The sequence below is a fragment of the Squalius cephalus genome (genome assembly GCF_949319135.1).
Source record: "Squalius cephalus genome assembly, chromosome: 11".
NCBI lineage: Eukaryota > Metazoa > Chordata > Actinopteri > Cypriniformes > Leuciscidae > Squalius > Squalius cephalus.
The window spans coordinates 35,783,412-35,803,602 of record NC_137132.1 but is presented as its reverse complement, the minus strand read 5'-3'; the positions used below and the strand labels follow the sequence as shown (position 1 = coordinate 35,803,602).

General features: G+C 40.1%; 1 protein-coding gene across 1 annotated transcript; it reads left to right on the top strand.

The window, feature by feature from the left end:
- The first annotated feature begins 388 nt into the window (after positions 1 to 388).
- Positions 389 to 19,366, top strand: LOC307166602 (bifunctional apoptosis regulator-like). Its single transcript, XM_079885063.1, has 8 exons — positions 389 to 441; positions 756 to 1,020; positions 8,716 to 8,920; positions 9,013 to 9,182; positions 11,955 to 12,099; positions 16,747 to 16,923; positions 17,003 to 17,199; positions 18,886 to 19,366. The coding sequence occupies exons 1-8, from the start codon at positions 402 to 404 to the stop codon at positions 19,055 to 19,057; spliced, it is 1,371 nt and encodes a 456-aa protein (XP_079741189.1). The 5' UTR covers positions 389 to 401; the 3' UTR covers positions 19,058 to 19,366.
- Positions 19,367 to 20,191: the final 825 nt, after the last annotated feature.

The window sequence follows — 20,191 nt, the reverse complement described above, 5'->3', positions numbered from 1 at the left end:
GTTTTATTACTCCCTCATCTCCTGCTATTTTTACAATATAATGTGACTGAAACATTTTGTGAGGCTTCCTTGATTTTCATTGAGAAAAATGACTTGTCCAGCTTTGAGTGTAGTGTCATAAATGCACTAAATAAGTAAAAACATTCATCCATTCAACGCTAGAAAACAGTCCCCTCCCTCAAAAGAGCTTCAGTCCTGATGTTTCACTGACATCTGCTAATCTCCATCCCATCAAACCCTAAGTGCTGGTTGAATGTACAGTTATTGTCATGGCAATCATGCACCTTAAAACTGAAAACTAAAACCAAAAGTATTTCTGTCAGGTTAGGCGTGTTTCTGTTTGATCATGTGCACCAGCAGAGGACTTTCTGTTTCTGTTTAATCTCAGTTACAGTCACCTGATGAGACCGGAAGATCTGAAAATCAGCTACGATTTTGACAGTAAGGTAATAATAATAACACACTAATAATTATATACTTATAATTACATTTTATACTTATATAAACATTAAGTCAATTAACAAATGTGGTGATGTTATTGTTTTGATTGTTACTGTGACTGAAGGAGAAGAACACACTTAATGGAAGTACAAAGATCACAGCACAGATTATGTTGTGTATATGCTGAACAATGTTATCTCACAGACTTGGAACAACTGAACTAATTAGTTAAGTGAGAGATGTAGGTGTATTGTTTGGTTTACTATTATCGCCTAAACCACTTTCAGAAGAGTTTTCTGTTCTTTTCTATTCAGTTCTGTACGTTGGCAAGATGACAGATGAATGCATCACAATAGAATCAGACCTCAGCGAGTCAGATGAGGACACTGATGAACTGCCAGCACCTGAGTTCACATGCCACTGTTGTTATGAAGTCCTCGTAGATCCCACTACGCTCAACTGTGGCCACAGTTTCTGTCGGCATTGTGTGGCGCAGTGGTTGCATTCTTCTAAACGGAATGAATGCCCAGAATGCAGAGAGAGTTGGCAGGGGTTTCCCAAAGTCAACATTCTCCTCAGGTGAGAGAACCATGGCTATCTACTGGACATCTACTCAGGGGTGATTCTAGGATTTTAATCTCGGACCCCAATGAGGGTATGATAAAAAAATATATGGTGACAATTTTTGGCTGTACACAACACAGAAGTACACAGGCTTTACAGGGTTATAGGTGTGTGGATGTGTGTGGTCTACAAAGGGAAAGGAATAAAGATATACAGTACCGGTCAAAAGTCTTAGGCATGTTAATGCTTGAAGAAACCTTTGATTAGGATTAGATGTCAATGGCTGTTTGTTAATGGTCACAATCATCATCCAGTGACCCGATTCACTGATCTCATTTATTGTTTAATATGTTTATATGGGTGGTGTTTTGTATTTTTGATCATGGTATCACTGTGATTTTACAGATCTATATCTACCGGATTATTGACAACTAGAAAATATGAAGGATTTTAAAAAAGTTAATGCTCAAAACATTTTGAATTTCTAGATAAGCCAGACACACACAGACATCAAGATTAGGCGTATGAATCTCAACAATGGTGACAATCAAAAAAGTTTCATGCTGCAATGCATGTTGGGTACCAGCATAGTACAAAAAAAATGTGTGCATGACTCCCAGCATGCATTGCAGCATGAATAAATTATGCAGCTGAATTGTCTGGTTATTTTCTTTAATTTGTACTTTTTGCTTTTATTTTTGCTTTTGGTTTTGTGTTGACTTTTAGTAGTGTGTTTTGTGATGTTCAGATTTGATATCTTTTTTTATTGACTGTCACCATTGTTGAGATTCATTGGCTGATTCTTGATGTCTTTGTGTGTCAAGTCATAATTAATTTTTTTTTTTAGTGAATGATACATTTAAAAATTCTTCATAACTGATTGCGCAGCACTGCTTGATCTTTTGCTGTAGTTTCACAATGTAGTAATATAAAATTAAAAACGTATTAAAAGACACATTTTGATAAGTGATTAGACATTGGATGAGATTGGTTATCCAAACATAATGTGATGCCGTAATAATCAAAACATCAGCAACAAGTGATCTATTTTTTTTTTTTTTGGATTTGTTTCTTGTTTGTTTAAAAACACACAGTTACAACAGCCAAAGAAAAACTATTGTTAAAGTCAAGGGTCAAGAGCCCAACTAAAGCAAACACTGATCTCCATAATGGTAATGTCAACGTATGAACAAATAAATAAAGTCAATCTGGTTATTTTTGGAGTTGTTTAATCCTCCTCTGATGAGATCTTTAGAGATTTAATGTCTTCTGTGGCTGGAAGTCAGTTGTAGTTCTTGTTCCTCTGTCCTTCAGTGATTCTGCATGTTAACATCAGGTGTTCATCACTAAATTATATCATTAACTTCAACACTGCTTCAGTGTTACTCCTACACTCTGTAGTGTGGACACACAAGTGTTCATTTAAAACTGCAGATTTTGCAGTGGGGTTAAAAGGGTTAATTGTGTCAAATGAAAAAAAAAAAAAAAAAACAGAGTGAAGCGTAATTTAACGGTAATTACGGCATAAAACGTCTCGGTTACGTATGTAACCCTCGTTCCCTGAGTACAGGGAACGGAGACGTGTCGTCGGGGGAGTTCCCTGACGAATTGGGATCACGCTAGGGAGACCAATTGCCTACGAGTGAATTAAAACGAGCCAATGAAATTTGGCATGCAGGATTTGCATTCCGCAGCCCGCCTACCAGCGCGGGTATGAAAAGGCGGAAGCAACACATGCATAGTGCTTTTCGCTGAGGAGCCGATGTCCAGTCGGTGTCCAGTCCTCCGCGAAGGTACAGCAACATGGCGAAGGGACGACACGTCTCCGTTCCCTGTACTCAGGGAACGAGGGTTACATACGTAACCGAGACGTTCCCTTTCGTCCTGGGAACTCCGACATGTCGTCGGGGGAGTTCCCTGACGAATTGGGATCCCTAATAAAACGCCATGGTGCTGGCCCCCTTCCAGCGCCCAGCTAAGCTACTCTGCAGCAGTTTCTTGTAATAAGTTGCGGGAGCTAGCTAGGGAATCACACTGCTGTTCCGCAAGACCCGCACAGTGGATTTTGGATAACACTGGGAAAGCGTGCCCTAACCCCCGGGGGGGGGGGGGGGGGGGATACACATATGGCCTGCCTGAGGAAGGCCTGGAATACACATATGTACTAACCCATTGGGGTAGTGAAACATATGGCAGTCCCTGAGGTGGTCCCAATCCAATGGAAGTGGGAGCGTACTCAACAGGGACGACAGAATGAGTCTGTCAAGGGGAAGACATGGCTGAACTGCACGTGGCATCATGGGTCACCGTAGAGACCACTGGACAAAACACCCAGTCTACTAGCAACTCCTACTAGAGGTAGCAGACCTGGCGCCGGGGGGTCCGCCACGCCTGGCACCGGAGGGGTGATGGAGGAACTCACGAGGCTCACTAACGTAGGGCGCCATACGGAGCAAAGGACGCACGTATCCGGCCGAGGCACGGAGTGGCGTAGCAAGCCGACACAACCTATTCCCTCGCACCATTGGCCGTAGTGAGTACTCGGGAGGAAACAGGTTCCACACGTAGGCTATAGAATCTAGCGAACGTGTTTGGTGTCGCCCAGCCCGCAGCTCTACAGATGTCTGTCAGCGAGGCGCCTTGAGCCAAAGCCCAGGAAGCGGCAACACCTCTAGTAGAGTGAGCGCACAACCTGGGAGGACAAGGCTCACCCAAAGACTCATATGCTCGGGTGATAGCATCCACTAACCAGTGGGCTAACCTCTGCTTGGAGACAGCCTTCCCCTTCTGCTGGCCTCCATAACAGACAAAGAGCTGATCTGAGGTTCTGAAGCTTTGCGTTCTGTCAATATAAACCCGCAAGGCGCGGACGGGACAGAGAAAAGCTAGGGCTGGGTCTGCCTCCTCCTGGGGCAGCGCTTGCAGGTTCACTACCTGGTCCACGAAGGGAGTGGTAGGAACCTTGGGCACATATCCGGTCTCAATACAACATGAGAAAGGCCCGGCCCGAACTCTAGGCACGATTCGTCGACCGAAAAAGCCTGCAGATCCCCGACCCTCTTGAAAGAGGCCAATGCTAACAGGAGCGCTGTCTTAATGGACAGGATATTAAGCTCTACTGTCGACAAAGGCTCAAAAGGAGGACTTTGAAGAGCTCTAAGTACCAGAGCTAGGTCCCAAGAAGGTACAGAGTGCAAAACATGAGGTGGATTTAACCTCCTAGCAGCCTTAAGGAATCTGATGATCAGGTCGTGCTTTCCCAAAGACTCACTTTCTACTGCATCGTGATGTGCGGCTATTGCAGCGACATACACTTTGAGGGTGGAGGGAGACAGCCTTCGCTCTAACCCATCTTGCAGGAAGGAAAGCACGACTCTGATCGGGCAAGTTTGGGGGATCTCCTGACGGGAGGAACACCATTCGACGAACAGGTTCCACTTCAACGCATAGAGGCGCCTCGTAGAGGGGGCTCTAGCGGAAGGGATGGTGTCTACCACTGCTTGTGGCAGGCCATCTAGAACCACCACGTCCTGTCAAGGGATCAGACATGGAGTTTCCAGAGGTCTGGACGCGGGTGCCATAGAGTGCCCCGTCTCTGAGAAAGGAGGTCCTTTCTCAGAGGAATCGGCCAAGGAGGGGCTGTCGCGAGGAGCATGAGTTCCGTGAACCAAGTCCTGGTGGGCCAATAGGGCGCCACTAAAAGGACCTGCTCCTCGTCCTCCCTGACCTTGCACAGGGTCTGTGCAAGAAGGCTCACTGGGGGAAACGCATACTTGCGCAGGTCCCGGGGCCAGCTGTGAGCCAGGGCGTCCATGCCGAGGGTCCCCTCGGTCAGGGAGTAAAACCACTGGCAATAGGTTGTGTCTGGAGAGGCAAACAGGTCTACCTGTGCGACTCCGAAGACACTCCAAATCAGCTGGACCGTCTGGGGATGGAGTCGCCATTCTCCTGGCAGGGGAGGCAGCCGTGAGAGCTCGTCTGCCACACGGTTGAGCTCCCCTGGAACATGAACGGCACGAAGCGACCTCAGATGCTTCTGACTCCATAGGAGGAGGTGGGAGGCGAGTCGCGACATACGACGGGAGCGTAGACCACCTTGATGGTTGATGTACGCAGCGGTCGCAGTGCTGTCCGTACGGACCAGTACGTGCTTGTGTCTGAGAAACCCCTTGAGGCGACACAAAGCTAGGCGTACTGCTTGCAACTCTAGGCAGTTGATGTGCCAATGCAGCTGGGGCCCCGTCCACAGACCCGAGACTGCATGCCCGTTGTACGTGGCCCCCCAACCCATGGCAGAGGCATCCGTGAAAACCACAGCATGCCTGGAAACCTGGACTAAGGGCACTCCAGCCCGTAGAAACACAGGGTCCGACCATGGGAAGAAAGTCTGGCGACAGCGCGGGGTAACTTTGACCCGGAGCGTACCGCTCTGCCACGCCCACCTCGGGACTCAATCGTGAAGCCAGCGCTGAAGCGGTCTCATATGTAACAGGCCGAGCGGCGTTACTGCGGCTGTGGCTGCCATATGCCCCAGGAACCTCTGAAATTGTTTCAGTGGAACCGCTGTCCTGCCTCGAAAGGACCTGAGGCAGGTGAGCACTGACTGGACGCGCTCCTCCGTGAGGTGCGCAGTCTGGGCGACCGAGTCCAATTCCATACCGAGATAAGAGATCCTCTGGACGGGGCAGAGTTTGCTCTTGTCCCAGTTGACCTGAAGCCCCAACCGGCTGAGGCGCCGGAGCACCATGTCCCTGTGATCGCACAACACATCTCGCGAGTGAGCTAAAATGAGCCAGTCGTCGAGATAGTTGAGGATGCGAACGCCTTGTTCTCTCATGGGAACAAAGGCCACCTCTATGACACGGGGCGACAGGGCCAGCCGGAAGGGTAGGACTTTGTACTGACATGCTCAACCCTCAAAGCAAACCGTAGAAACGGTCTGTGTCGAGGAAGAATCGAGACGTGAAAGTATGCGTCCTTCAGGTCGATCGCTGCAAACCAATCCTGGGGACGGATGCATTCGAAAATGCGCTTCTGAAGCGCTTCAGCATTTTGAACGGGAGTTTGTGCAGGGCCCGATTCAAAACTCGCAGATCCAGGATTGGCTGTAACCCACCGCCTTTCTTGGGTACAATGAAGTAGGGGCTGTAAAACCCAAACCTCATCTCGGCAGGAGGGACTGGGGGGAAACGAACTCCGAGCGGGCTGGTTTTGATGCGCTTCTGGACCACAGTGTGGACACCGTCTGACCGAGGGCCAGCGCTGAGACTAATCACGGTCAGTCACTAAGTGCAGCTCCACCCCAAATCAGAACTACCCACGTGCACTGAATGTGCAGGGGTAGTGAGAGAGGAAAAACTTCTGCAGATTTAGGCATGTTTGGCTTGCCATATTGGCACCAAAATGCTTCCATATTGCCAACATTTTTCACACGCATCCAGGCACTTTAGACCCAGGAAGTGTGGCTGTCAAGTCTGAATCTTCAGCACGAGAACACACCATTACAGTAGGAACTCAGCATCATTTTCAGAGTATAACAGCCCTCTCTCCGATGTAGCGATCGACATCTGTCCTCCCCCGGGGCCCCGAATGAAATGCTTGGTCACTCATGAGAAGGACCAAAATCCCATTCAAAGCCTCGACGGCACACGGCACGCTGAGCGGCTCAAGCCTTTACGAGAAAGGGGAGACGAACAACGTGCCGACGTGGTCATGCGAGAACATGAACCACCCATGAACGCAGTCTCAACACACTGATTAGGCATGTGAAACAGCGATCATGGCCGTCAACCAGGCATGCAAGACAGTGAACATGGCCATCGCCTCGATGACACACGGCACGCTGAGCGTTCAAGCCCTCAGGCAGGACGAACAACGTGCAGACATGGTCATGCTCTCATGTAGAGAGCACAAACCACCCACGAACAGAGTCTCAGCATGTTTGCGATGCGCTAGAGGAGTGAGTGGTTCGTGCTCACTGTAACCCTCAGATCACCAATGTTATTCGCCAAAGTAGCCCTCTTCTGGTGCACCAGAAGAGAAACTAGATCGGGAAATAAGCAAAGGGACTCACCTCATAGAGGTACGCGAGTCTTGATCTTGACCACGCATCTTGAGCGCCGAATGACGCGCGCTGGGTTGCTCGACAACTCGAGCCTTTAAAAAGGGGAGACGAACAACGTGCCGACGTGGTCATGCACTCCTGAGAGAACATGAACCACCCACGAACGTAGTCTCACACACTGATTAGGCATGTGAAACAATGAACGTGGCCGTCAAATGAGGACAGGAAACGATCGCATCCAGAAACACACGAGTGAAACGTCATCCTGAAAAGGACGCGATCTTCACTCGTGTTGCTCTTTCAGGAAGAAAGTACTCTCTTTATCGTGCTGAAGCACACAGGGACCCAACGCGGCAACACAGCGGGGAAACTGCAAGCCCGCTGTGCGCACTCAACCGTTTACCAGCTGCGAAAACAGCTTTTGAATTAACAGTGTGTAGACGCAGCCGGCAGACAGGAAATCGCGCCGCGCGCGGTCGCTGAAACGCCGTCACGCCAACACAGAGAGATCCCTTCCCGAAACAGCAGACTCGTAGAGCGTAAGATAGATACAATCTTAAAGCTCATTCACTCAGAGATGACACAACTGGTCGGCTCCGAAGCTAAAAGCACTACACTCTAAAAAGAGATGTGTTAAAAAACAACACACATCATGTGTTGATGGTATTTTGACACATGTTGTGTATATTTTAACACAAAATTTGCGGCATGTTTTTTTTTTTTTTTTTTTAAGCAAGTATGCTAATGCTCGCTAAATGCGAACTGCAAAGATTTGAGTTAAAGTCATGTTTTTAATTAATTCACTATTACACATTAGGTGTTTGCAGTTTTATATTAAGAGATATTCATTTTCAGTGGACTCAAATGAAAAAAGTTCACAGCACTATCAGAATAAATACTAGTTTTTAAACTCGAACTGTTTGAAGCAATCGGTTTCCCAAATTATATGAGTTACCTTCCGTAAAAAAGGAGAGCTGTTAATTAACGGTAGAGAGCTGTAAATTAACAGTGCATTGCTGGCATCCACAGCTGCCAGTAGATTACTGTTATTTTACAGCGCAATTTCTGTTTAGAAGATAACTAAGCCTTTAAATCTCCTTTGTAAAAGCTTTTCAAGGCATAATTAGTCCTCACTTTAGATGAGCTCACAAACATAGTTAACTGACCACTACTAAACGCTTTATAACTACCTGAATTAACCAATGATTTACAGTAGACATACATGTTAATAAAGCATTTATTAACACATTAAATAACTATTACTATATGTCTGAATAATAAGATGTATGTACATTTAAATAGTTTATTAATCATTTACTTACACTTTCTAAGTGATCTTATGAACCACTGACAACTCCTAATACCTGGTGTGTAAATAATGCTATACTTCATTTAGAAATGATAAATTGATCATTAATAAAGTATGAAAATACAATTATTAAACACATTATAGATATGCTTATAGATCAAGAATAAAGCATGTATAGCTGTAAATGTCTATTAATGCTTTATAAATGATTAATTAACTGTTTACTAATGCTTAACTAATGATTAATAGCATGCAGTTATTATAAATTGTTACCAATGAACCCTCTGATATTATGTGTGTGCTTATGTTAGGATATGTTTATGTGTGTGTGTGCTAGGGATGCAGTGGAGAAGAAGTTTCCCGCTGAGATAAGCAGACGGAGGAGGGCTGTCCAGAGTGACCCGCGGTTCCATTATTTTCTCCAGATGTTCCATCAGTATGGACAGATGCTGACCCAACAAATACCTGTATCAGAAGTCCTTCAGCAAGCTATACAAAACAGCTTTTTTTCTGGAGCCATTATGACATTGATCTGTGTGGGGGTGAGATGCTCTTTTTCTTACACTTGCCCAGCGATTAATGATGAGGTGAGGTTGTGCACAGGTCATAATAAGCACTGTGTGAATGTTTCTAGGTTTTGTTGTTACGGTATCACTGGATCAGTACTGATTCTGATTATGACATCTTGGTCCAGAAGCCAATCAACAGGTGGAATACTGATGATGTCAGTCTGTGGGTGAAGCATCTGGGTCCCTGGACCAATCAGTACAGTGCAGTGTTCCACAGAGAACAAATTAATGGCAGGTGGGCAATAATTACACAAACAGAAACATAAGTAAGTTGCTGTTTTAAAAAAAAAAAGTGAAATGTACGGTAAACAAAACGGCAGCTGTGGTTGTCAGTATTTTAGTAGTAACAAAATAAATTTACAGTAAGTACACAGTAGTAACCTTTTAGTTTTTACGGGACAATCCTTATATTTCATTAACCGCTTAGCGTTATCATTCAATTTCACTAAAGTATTAAAATCTGCTCTATTCCTTTGTAATAACCACCATAATAATACAGTCGGTAAAAAAGAAAACCACATGATGATTCAAAGTTCATCACCATTAGTTTTCCACAAGCTGAGGCACATAATAAAATAAAGAAGGTGCACAGTGTCATACACACAAATACAAAAAAAAAACATCATGGTGACACACACATGACTCCAAATAATGCCATAAAACATTCATTCAACAATATATGATGTAATATAAACCCCAAATGTACATAAATGATAACAAAAACTAAGAAGAAACATAATTATTTAAATTAAATAACATTAAATGTGAAGTGTCACGCAGGGAATTCTGGGAATGTCAATTTAGAGAAACAACAAAAACAGAAAAAAGAGAAGAGATGAGCAGAAACACAAGAACTACAACTGACTTCAGACACAGCCTAAGATGAGATCAACTGAAGAGAAAAGAAGACATTAAATCTGTGAAGATCTCAGCAGAGGAGGATTAAACAACTCCACTAACAGATTTACCAGCTTCACTTATTACTAAACAGACTGACTTTATTTCTGTCACACGTCTACAGTTCTGTTTGAGAAAAGATGTTTAACAATGTTTAACAGAGGTTTAGATATTAATGATTTATTGTTTCATTTGAAGTTACCATGATGGTGATCAGTGACTGCTTTAGTTGGGCTCTTGACCCATGACTTTTTAACATTAGTTTATCTCTGGCTGCTGTAACTTTGTTCATGAAAAGCATTGGTTATGGCAACAAAATCAGAGAAAATTTTCAATCAGGTTAGGTTGGTTATGTATTGATGATGACATTATCATCATGTAGTGGTCTGATTCGTTGAACTCATACTGAGTTTACAAAAACATGATAAAATGTGTAGCTTTGACGTGTGTTTATAGGTTATAGGACAGACATTTAAATCAAATTAAAACCTATTAAAATAAAAGTATTTGCAAATATATATAATGCATTACTTTACAATAAGAATAAATCAATAAATAAATAAATAAAACATTAAAATTCTATAGCTGGTCTACTCTCAAAAAACTGAAAACTCTGTTATCATTTACCTATTCAAGATCTGGTGTTCCAAGGCCAAATGCTCAATTAATTTTTTTTATTGACCATTGTGTTTACATTCTTTTTTTATTATGGACAAAAATAAAAAAGACAGACCCTTACAGATATTTATTTAAAAAATAAAGATGTTTTAAAGATATTGTTATCCAATCTTGCCCTCCAGATGTCTTAAAGGTCCCATACTGTCAAAACTGAAATTTCCTGGCTTTTTGTCTAGGGGCTATGAAACTACCATATACGTTTCAAAACAGTCGATCCACAGACAAATTCGCACAGCCTGCATTAAGTAGCTGTGCCTTTTCACAAGCCGCTGTTACTTCCGTATAATGTGATGTCAGAACTACTCAGTCACCGCCTTCAGTCTCACCCCGAGCAATGCCCAGCGTCACGAAACTACATCATTGCACAGGCTTCCGAACAACATTAATATAAGAGACCAGTGGCTAATGTTTATTTATTCAGAAACGACACAGCAATTTAGTTTGACCTTAACCGTCTGTTCTGCATATTGCACAAGTGACTGCTTCGTCAATCAGGAACAGCTCAATGCCGGTTTTTAAAGAAGCTGCTACTCAAAGATGCTGCAGTCCCTACGGTTCATAGTTTTACAAGTTTACCTTGTTTACCAATTGCAGCATATGTTCTCGCGTTCTGTGGGCATCTTTGCACATTTACCACAAGTACACCTTTTACAGAAAAAAGTAACATTGTAAAATAAATTGTTGTTCGTCAACTTACTGTAACAGTAGGGAAGCAATAGTTACATAGCTTACTGCATTCGGTGTCTGTCTGCTAACGTTACATATTATAAAGTGGTTAAGTGTTTCAAAATCAGTGCATTTAAATCGATTTAAATCGAATTTGACCAAAAAAAGTCTGAGTTTGTTTACAGACAGTTTAAATTAGTGTTAACGTTAAATCTGCATGCAGCATTGATGTAGTGGTAATTATAATACTTTTACAATAACGCCGAAAGTAAGGAGGTGGTTGTTTGTCTCCCGTCGTCCGGCTCGAACATATAAGGCCGGATAACAGTTCCCTCAGCAATGTCCATTATTACAGGTGTTTTATTCACCTTACTTGTGAGCATCACCAAGCCACAGCAGGCTACAAAATCAATCTGTTCTTAGCAGAGCTCCTGAGAAAGAAGCTATAAAAATATATTGGGATGGTTTTTGGTACTTATACCGCAAATATATATTCTTGAGGACATCACAACCTAAAATAAATCTTCAGAAAGGTGTACAATATGGGACCTTTAAATTTGTAGATCAGGATAATCAAAAATTTTCCAGGAGGCGTATGCGGACCTCGATATTTCTAAAACCCTTAAGTACGGCCATGCTGTTGTCGAAAAATTACCACTACTAATACATGCCATAATCAAAGCTAAAGGCTGTCCGATGCTTGATGTACACACTGTTACAGCAGTCAATGTGCATTTATCACTATTCCTCTTTGTGTGTTTGTCAGTTTGTTGGCTCGTCTCAGAGATGAAGAACTGTCTGCTGCTCCATTCAGGGTTGAGAATCCATCACACAGACAAATCATACTGGATGAAATCCAGAAAATCAAAGAGCTCAAAGTTAAACTGCCACAGAATCTCTGGGAGTACAAGGTGTGTGTTGTGTTTTTCTGATAAATTGTCTGTGTTTCATTTTGCAGAGAGCCTAGTCAAATCAAAGTTTTGACTGAGAATTCTAAATAGTCACTAAAAGACTGCAAATAAACAGTAAAGGGTTGTTATTTCTAGCAACTCATTAATTTTACACACCTCTATTTGTCAACTTAATCTCATAGTTGAGTTCCCCAACTCGCCGTGTGACTTGCCACTTGGTGAGTAATTTAGAGCTCGACTTTGTCTGCCTGTTCAAATTACCACAGCCGGCTCTGACGTTCTTGAGCCTGGTGCACATTCTCCTGCTTCAGTTGACTGAATGCATGGAGCATTGTTCATTTTTACTGATAAAATGTCCCTCCCAAGGATTTACCAGCTGACGTTCACAGCATGTTGCATACCACCAGCGAACATTCCCAAAAATGTATTGTACCAGGTTAAACCAAGCGTTGATGAATCAGGGTTTAGTGCAACCATAATCCACCCAGGATTGGTATGTACCCCCTTTATACTCACAGGTACTTAATATGTCTCAGCTCAATCATGGGTGGCCCATGGAGTTAGGACACGGGTAAAGGCATCAGCGGATATTGATTTCAGACTCCCTTTCAAGCTACCTGGCTCTAGCATACTGGCCATTGCAAAACATGTTGGGAACTACAGATCCACTGCCCAGAGCTGCATTTCTCAAAAGCATTGTAAGGCAAGTAGATCGTAGAGCCTTTGACATGGTCACGATGCTTTTAAGAATTGCAGCCCTGGACAGTGGATCTGTAGTTCCCAGCATGCTTTGCAAAGGACTACATTAGGAGAGTAAATTTAGGGATTAATTATGTTATGTGTTTTACAGTAAAGGGAAAGATGTTGGTAGTTTATGTTAATATTTAAAGGCAGGGTAGGTAGGATTTTTCTAAAAAAAAAACATTCCAAATTTGTTTAAACTGTCTTTATTTACCAATACATAATTAAAATGTAAGTACTCTGAAAAAGAGAGTATAAAAATTGAGTGTATGTAGACCTCTCACGACTGTTGTAAACACAGCTAATTATTTCCATTCACTCCACCCCCTCCCTTCTGGGCTCCTTCCAAAGCCACGCCCCCAAAACACATGAACGCGAGACGCCAAACACTCAGGCTCAGCTGGAAGACGCATTTATTACCTGAGACGAGTGGAGAGGAAGGAGCCCAGTGCATGCAATGATATCATGTCAGAATCACATGTAATAAAATACCTAACTTTATCACTATGAATATAAACAAATAAGATGGCTTTTAGTACTCACTATCAAGCTAGCATATCGATACTGGTAAAGTGTAAAATATATTTTGTTTGATTCGGTAACGAGCTATATTTAGGCTATAGGTAACGAGCTATATTTATAAGGCAAAGCTAAAAACAGGTTGCATTGATACACGTTTTTCCATTACCATCAGTTACACTGTGATGAAGGTGAATTTCGTGTAAGATTCATAACATATACGGTGTTTTGCATGTAAGAGTTTCCATGATGAAAACATTGTTGACTCGGTTCGAGGACAGGTCCGGGGTCGAGGGCGAAGCAGAGGAGGTTGTTCAAGAGTGCGGGCAACCAGGGTCCGAGGAAGTAGTTTTTGCCTTGTTTGCCTTCGCTGACTGAATATGCAGGTGCTTTGAATTTTGAATGCTCTTTCTCTGCCATAATTTTACTCTTCGTAGGTTCTGCGCCTCTCAAATCAAACGGGTGCGCGCGCATATGGGCAGATCTAGCAACAGGGGTGGTAGCCATGGTTGCGAGAGAGAGTGACAGTCGCCCAAACCAATCAATTGTTTCGTCCCGGATGGAAATAATGAGCTGTGTTTATTGCAGATTAAACGGTCTACAGTCCCTCGATTTGTATACTCTCTTTTTCAGAGCACTTACATTTTAATTATGTATTGGTATATAAAGACAGTTTAAACAAATTTGAAAAAAAGTTTTTTTTACAAAAATCCTACCTACCCTACCTTTAATGTTCAGTTAAGTTGAACATTTAGGAGTTTCTGTTATTGAATGGTGTGGTTACCATTGTGGTGAAGAGTAGTGCTGTCAATTGCGATTTTCACTTTGATGCAATATAATATTTAATAACCCCAAATCACAATTTCTTTTTTAAGTAAAATTTGCCGATCAGCAAGGAGCAGGTGTGCATGTGTCGAATGTGTCCATCCTGAACTTTAATGGAAATTGCATGTTGGGTCAATGTAACTCACTTAAGTTAAAATGGCATTCCCTTGTTTTATGTTACACCAAACTGATTGGATTAGGTTGCAACAACAACATAAAAATGTATAGGTAGAATCAGGTAGATATACCTCCTTAAAGCAACAACTGCACATTTTCACATTTTACAGTGTAGATGCAGAAGTTACAATCTTATTTTTTCCCTTCCTTGAACATGTGACAAAAACAAAAACAAATTTGAGATATTTAATACTGACCAATCAGCAGATTATAGCATCCCCCACCATACTAAAGGTGTGACAATTAGCAGACACCCGATGTAAACAAATCTTGGCCTAGAGGCCTTGATCAATATCAGCACCTCTGTTCCCTTTAGGCATTTCAAATCAAAACTGTTTGTCGTGTTTAAATGCATTAGACTTTCTAAAGGTGTATTATAATGTATTATAATTGTGGTTACTGGTTACAACTATTCATGGGACCACACAATGCATTATAAGGTGCATTACAAGGCATAATTAATGCATTAAAATACTTTTATAATGCATTATACATAAAGGCTTAAAAGTGTTACCCAAAAGTCTTTATTGATATTCATCCTTTTATTTTAAGTTTGGTACCCCAAACAAAATTTTAAAGAGACCTCAACCATAATAACAACTATATTTAGTGTTGGAATGAGGGGGTCGATTCACATTCCCAAAAACATAAACACATTTTTTTTTTTTTTTTAGTTTTCATAGTTTTTGTAGTGCATGCAGTCTTTAGTTGCTGTTTTATTTCTGTTCCATTACAAACTCCAATTTTCATTTCTGAGTTGGTTAAGTATTTTTACTGTCTTTTCTTTTCATGGATAACAACACTTGTATTTTACGGTGACGCATTGCTGCCACATACATATTATTTTTCCACTCAGTTATGTCGTAATAACGACGTTAAAACGACATATTTTCTCATAATAATGATATCTTATGTCGTTAAAACAAAATATTTTTCTCATAATAACGAGATGTTATGTCGTTAAAATGACATGCGCAAGAAAATGCAACATAATTTGATATGTTAAACATGAAGAGGATTATCCATCTGGCATGGCCGCTCGCTCTAACGTTAACCTAGATAAATGTTCGCTATTATTAAGCGCATATCCAAGTGTTTGTGCGGAGTGTGGAGCACGCACTGCATGACATGGAGGCGCCGGTGCCATCACTCGCATTTTCCTATCAACAGTAGAAACAACTTAAAATACTCCATCATTTCTGGTCATAAAGAAAAGAATAATACATCAGTCGCAACTACTTTTATTTGTGTAAACTCACAACAACAAGAAAACGTTGTGCTTTTGTAAAAGAAAAGAAAACGAACAGGACGAGCTTTCATGGTCTCCGTGAATTGGAGTGCGTCTCAGAAATGAACTGAAAAACAGCGTATAGACTAGCCTTACAGACATGAGAAATATATCTATATAAAGCTTGAAATGTACCAACGAAAAAAATCTAATCGACAGCAAATACAGTACCATCTGATTATGTAATCCTGTCCGTATGAAAGGTGCATTTCTAAGGCGCATCTACTTTACAGCGGAGATGTATGAAGACATGTTTGCAGCCTACACTTATTTAGAAAAATGAACTAATAAAATAAAGTTTAAATTAAGATGCTAACCATATGTTTCTATATACAGAAGCATTATTCCACCACAATAAGGTTTATAAGATGACAATCCATGTGATGATTGCAGGCTGTATCTTGAAGATTTTTGTATTGTATTGTATCTTCTGTTATAAAGACGAAGACTGACATTTCGTTAATTGAAAAAAATATATAAGAACACAATGTTGTAAAAAATAAACAATTTAGGCTATGTTCTGTTAGATGTGTTTTGACTATATTTTGTTTAATTATATCTCTAGGTAATGAAGATATAGCCTATTAACAAATATAAATAAATCAATATATTATATTAAAAAAACTTATGGGCCTATATAAAATATATTTTAAAAAAGGGCCTCATTGATTATTTTTGCCTGGGGCCCCCATTCAGTGTAGGTTCGCCTCTGATTGGGGGCTGCTACTATTTGCTTAAGCTTTTTGAAAGTAGAAGTATGATAAAGGCATGATAGTCTATATAAATTTTATGTGGATAAAGGAATATTTTGTACATGACTACACATGTCCTTATAAGGCTAAGAAAATATGTTGTTTTAACGACATAGCATCTTATTATTACAAGAAAAAGATGTTGTTTTAACGACATATCTCGTTATTACGAGAAAAGATGTCGTTAAAACGACATAAGATCTCGTTATTACGAGAAAATATGTCATTTTAACGACATATCTCGTTATACGACATAATTGAGTGGAAAAATAATATGTTTGTGGCAGCAATGCATCACCGTAGTATTTCTCTCATGTCTGTGAATAATTCTCTTTCCTACCCAAGGCTACAAATCTTGGAAAATCCCTGTTTCTCCAGTTTGGTCTGAGAGAATTTCCACGTCTCACTTTTCTCTACTTGTACCTGTTTGATTATCAAGACACCTTTCTACCCTTCATACACACCTGCTGCCCTGCACACACAACCACCGCAGTGCAGGATGTCCTGCCCGACAACATGCTGGTTTGTGTCTGAGAACTCTCCCCATTGTTAACATACAACAGTTGAAATATAAGAAAACAAAGTGATTGTGTCTATGTAGCAGGAGCCAAGCCAGCATCAGTGGATGGAGTTTCGGGTGAAGGTCTGTCTGTTGCCCTACCTGCTACTGATTAACTTTGCGTGGCAATGGCTGAGCGTTCATTACTGGATGTCATGGATTGTCATTGTTAATGCCATGTTAATGACAATATTGGAGTTCTTTTTTATCTGGATACTATGGAAAAGAAGACAGATGAGGTACACACATACATTTACCATATATAGAATACAGTACATACTGTACTGTACATTAGGGTGGTCCTTATCAAGTCCATTTTTTTTTTTTTTTTTTTTTGCAAAATGTTAGTGTCTTAACCTTTTAAACTGTTCCTTTTAACTTCAAAATTAGAAATATCCAAAAATGTTGACAAAAAAAATGATATTTAGAGGTAGCTCATGTGGAAGATTGCCTATGTTAAGCTGTGAGGCGTTATTGTGATATGCAAGTAATATTAAAAGTTGCTGCAAATGAACTACATTTTATTGAAATCAGAGCAACACTGACATGACAACAATGACAACAATCTAAAAAAAGCACAAAGTTTTCAACAATCCCTCATTTCTGATGCTCAGCAGCCAGTGTTGACTTTTTGCAGTCTGGATAGATCCGTCGGTGATCTTCCACCACATGAAGGAGAAACTGCAATTGTTCTTCAGAGTGTGTGAGATAGCCACTGTATTCTTGAATCAGAGCCACTCCTCTCTCGGCGTGATCATTGACTACTTTCATTGCATGGTTGCCTGTGATTGATTCCACCAGGAAAGGTAAATTTGCTAAACCGGGTCATGGATGGATTAATTTGGATTTAGTTTCTACAATAAGTAAACTGAGATATGTATCTAAAATACATATTTAGGAATATATGGTGCATTAGATGCTTTTATGGAGATTTTTTTTTAATTTTACTAGCCAGGTACAATACCAAATCAAATGATCTGTTTTTACGAGAATCATCAAAATCTCAGAAAGTTTAAAACTATTGAGCTACCAGTAATACTTATGTTACTGCCATAAAAATTGGCATGCTGTATTTTCTTATATAAAGGAACAATTTGAAGGGTTAAGAGCATGACAATTGGATACTTTAAAAATAAGGACCACCCTACTGTACATATATCCCAGCAGGCACAGGATGTAAACTCCAACGTTGGTTAGACGAATGCAAGTCGGGGTGATGTTTAATTCCAATGTTTGTTTGACGTCAAGCTCAAACGTTGGACAGGATTTGAGTTTTGGTTGGAATAAACACACTTTTTTTTTTTTTTTCTAAAAAGGTGAAATATATGAGAGTACACTTATTACCAGCTTCACTTATTACTAACCAGATTTACTTTATTTCTGTCAGATGTCTGCAGAAGTTCTTATTGAGAATTAACAGAGGTTTAGATGTTAATGTTTCGTTGAAGATGTTTCGTTTCGTGATCAGTGTTGCTTCAGTTGTCCAGCTCAACTCTTGACTGTGTAACATCTGTTTATCTCTTGCTGCTGTAACTGTGTTAGTTATGGAAAGAACTACAAGACAAATTGTGGTGCTTATTCCAACCAAAATTCAACATCTGTCTGACATTGGAGCTTGACGTCAAACAAACGTTTTCATTTTCAACCAAAATATGACGTCTGACTGACGTTGGATTAGTTGGAGTCCAACGTCTTCCTGACATTACATTGACGTACTGTGTTTGCAATGTGGTTACAAGTGGTTGTGTGATTCGATCACAAATGTTTTGAATGTTTAGATGTTGTTGTTGCAGACCACTTGTAATCAGGTCACCAGAAAATATCATAAAACACTAATGATTTTGTTTACACCTCATATTGAGAAAATCACTTTATACTCAGCATTCACAAGTCAGATATTGTGTGTGTTTGTATGTATATTTCAGCATCCTCCCTAAGATGTTTTTGTGGAGGATATGCAGTCTGTTCTGCTTTGTGCTGCTGTGGCCTGTGCTCCCTCAGATCTACTGTGAATTTGAATTCTACGTGGGACTCTGTTTCAGCTCAATCATTTACATCTGGGTTCGGAAACCTATTTTTAAGCTGGCACAGCAATGAAAACCAAAACAAGTTTAGATTTATTATTTTTTTTCAGTCAGAAAACTTCAAGTTCAAACATGAAACCTGTGAATTTTTTTTTTTATTAATCATAACTAACATTCCTTTTTTCTTGTAGGATCAACATTTATATGCTTTTTTAAAACTAAATGTCTTAACTACTATTAATTCTGTAGCCTTAGACGAAATCAACTGAAGATAAAATACATTAAGATTTTCTGATACATGCTCCGAAGCCTCGGCACAGAACGTAACATCACTAACAATTGGTAACTAGCCAAAATAAACATATATAATATATATGATTATAAAATATACAAAATGTTACATTATATATTTCTCTATTTATGTGTGTTTATACTGCATGAGTAAATATATCTGCAATGTATTTATACACATGCAGTACCATATCTTATCACATGTACATCTATATATTATGAAGTGTATTACTGAAAATAAAATTAAATACATTATGATATATTAGTAAACATATTGTCACATATTTTAATATATGAAAAGTGGCAATTCCTTATGTATTATTCAATATATTTACAAATAAAAATAAAATAACAAATAAATACATAATATTGTATATTACAAATAAGTGAATAATTGTTAATGAAGAATGTTTTAAGAGGCAGCAGTTTTCTGACAGTCAGATAAAATGAAGGATCTATGGCAATCCTAAAACTCACACAGACGACAAGAATCGGCATATGAATCACAACAATGGTGACCATAAAAAATTATTCATGCTGCAATGCATGCTGGGTACCAGCATAGTACAACATGTATCCATGGCTCCCAGCATGCATTGTGGTATGACTAAATAACACAGGTTAATTGTATATGTTCTTGTATTCTTACAATTTACAAAGAAAAATATATTTTAATTGTATAGACAATTGTAAATTTATAATTTTGATGATTTTTATGAAAAATATTAAATAACTTCACTGTAATTCACTGTATTGTTGCCAAATTCAGTTCACACATCACTGCTGTCCTGATGGTTATACTACAACACTTATCTTGAAAAAAATATTTTTAATTGTAAATACAATTGTAAATTTATAATTATTATGATTTTTATGAAAAATATTTAAATAACTTCACTGTAATACACTGCATTGT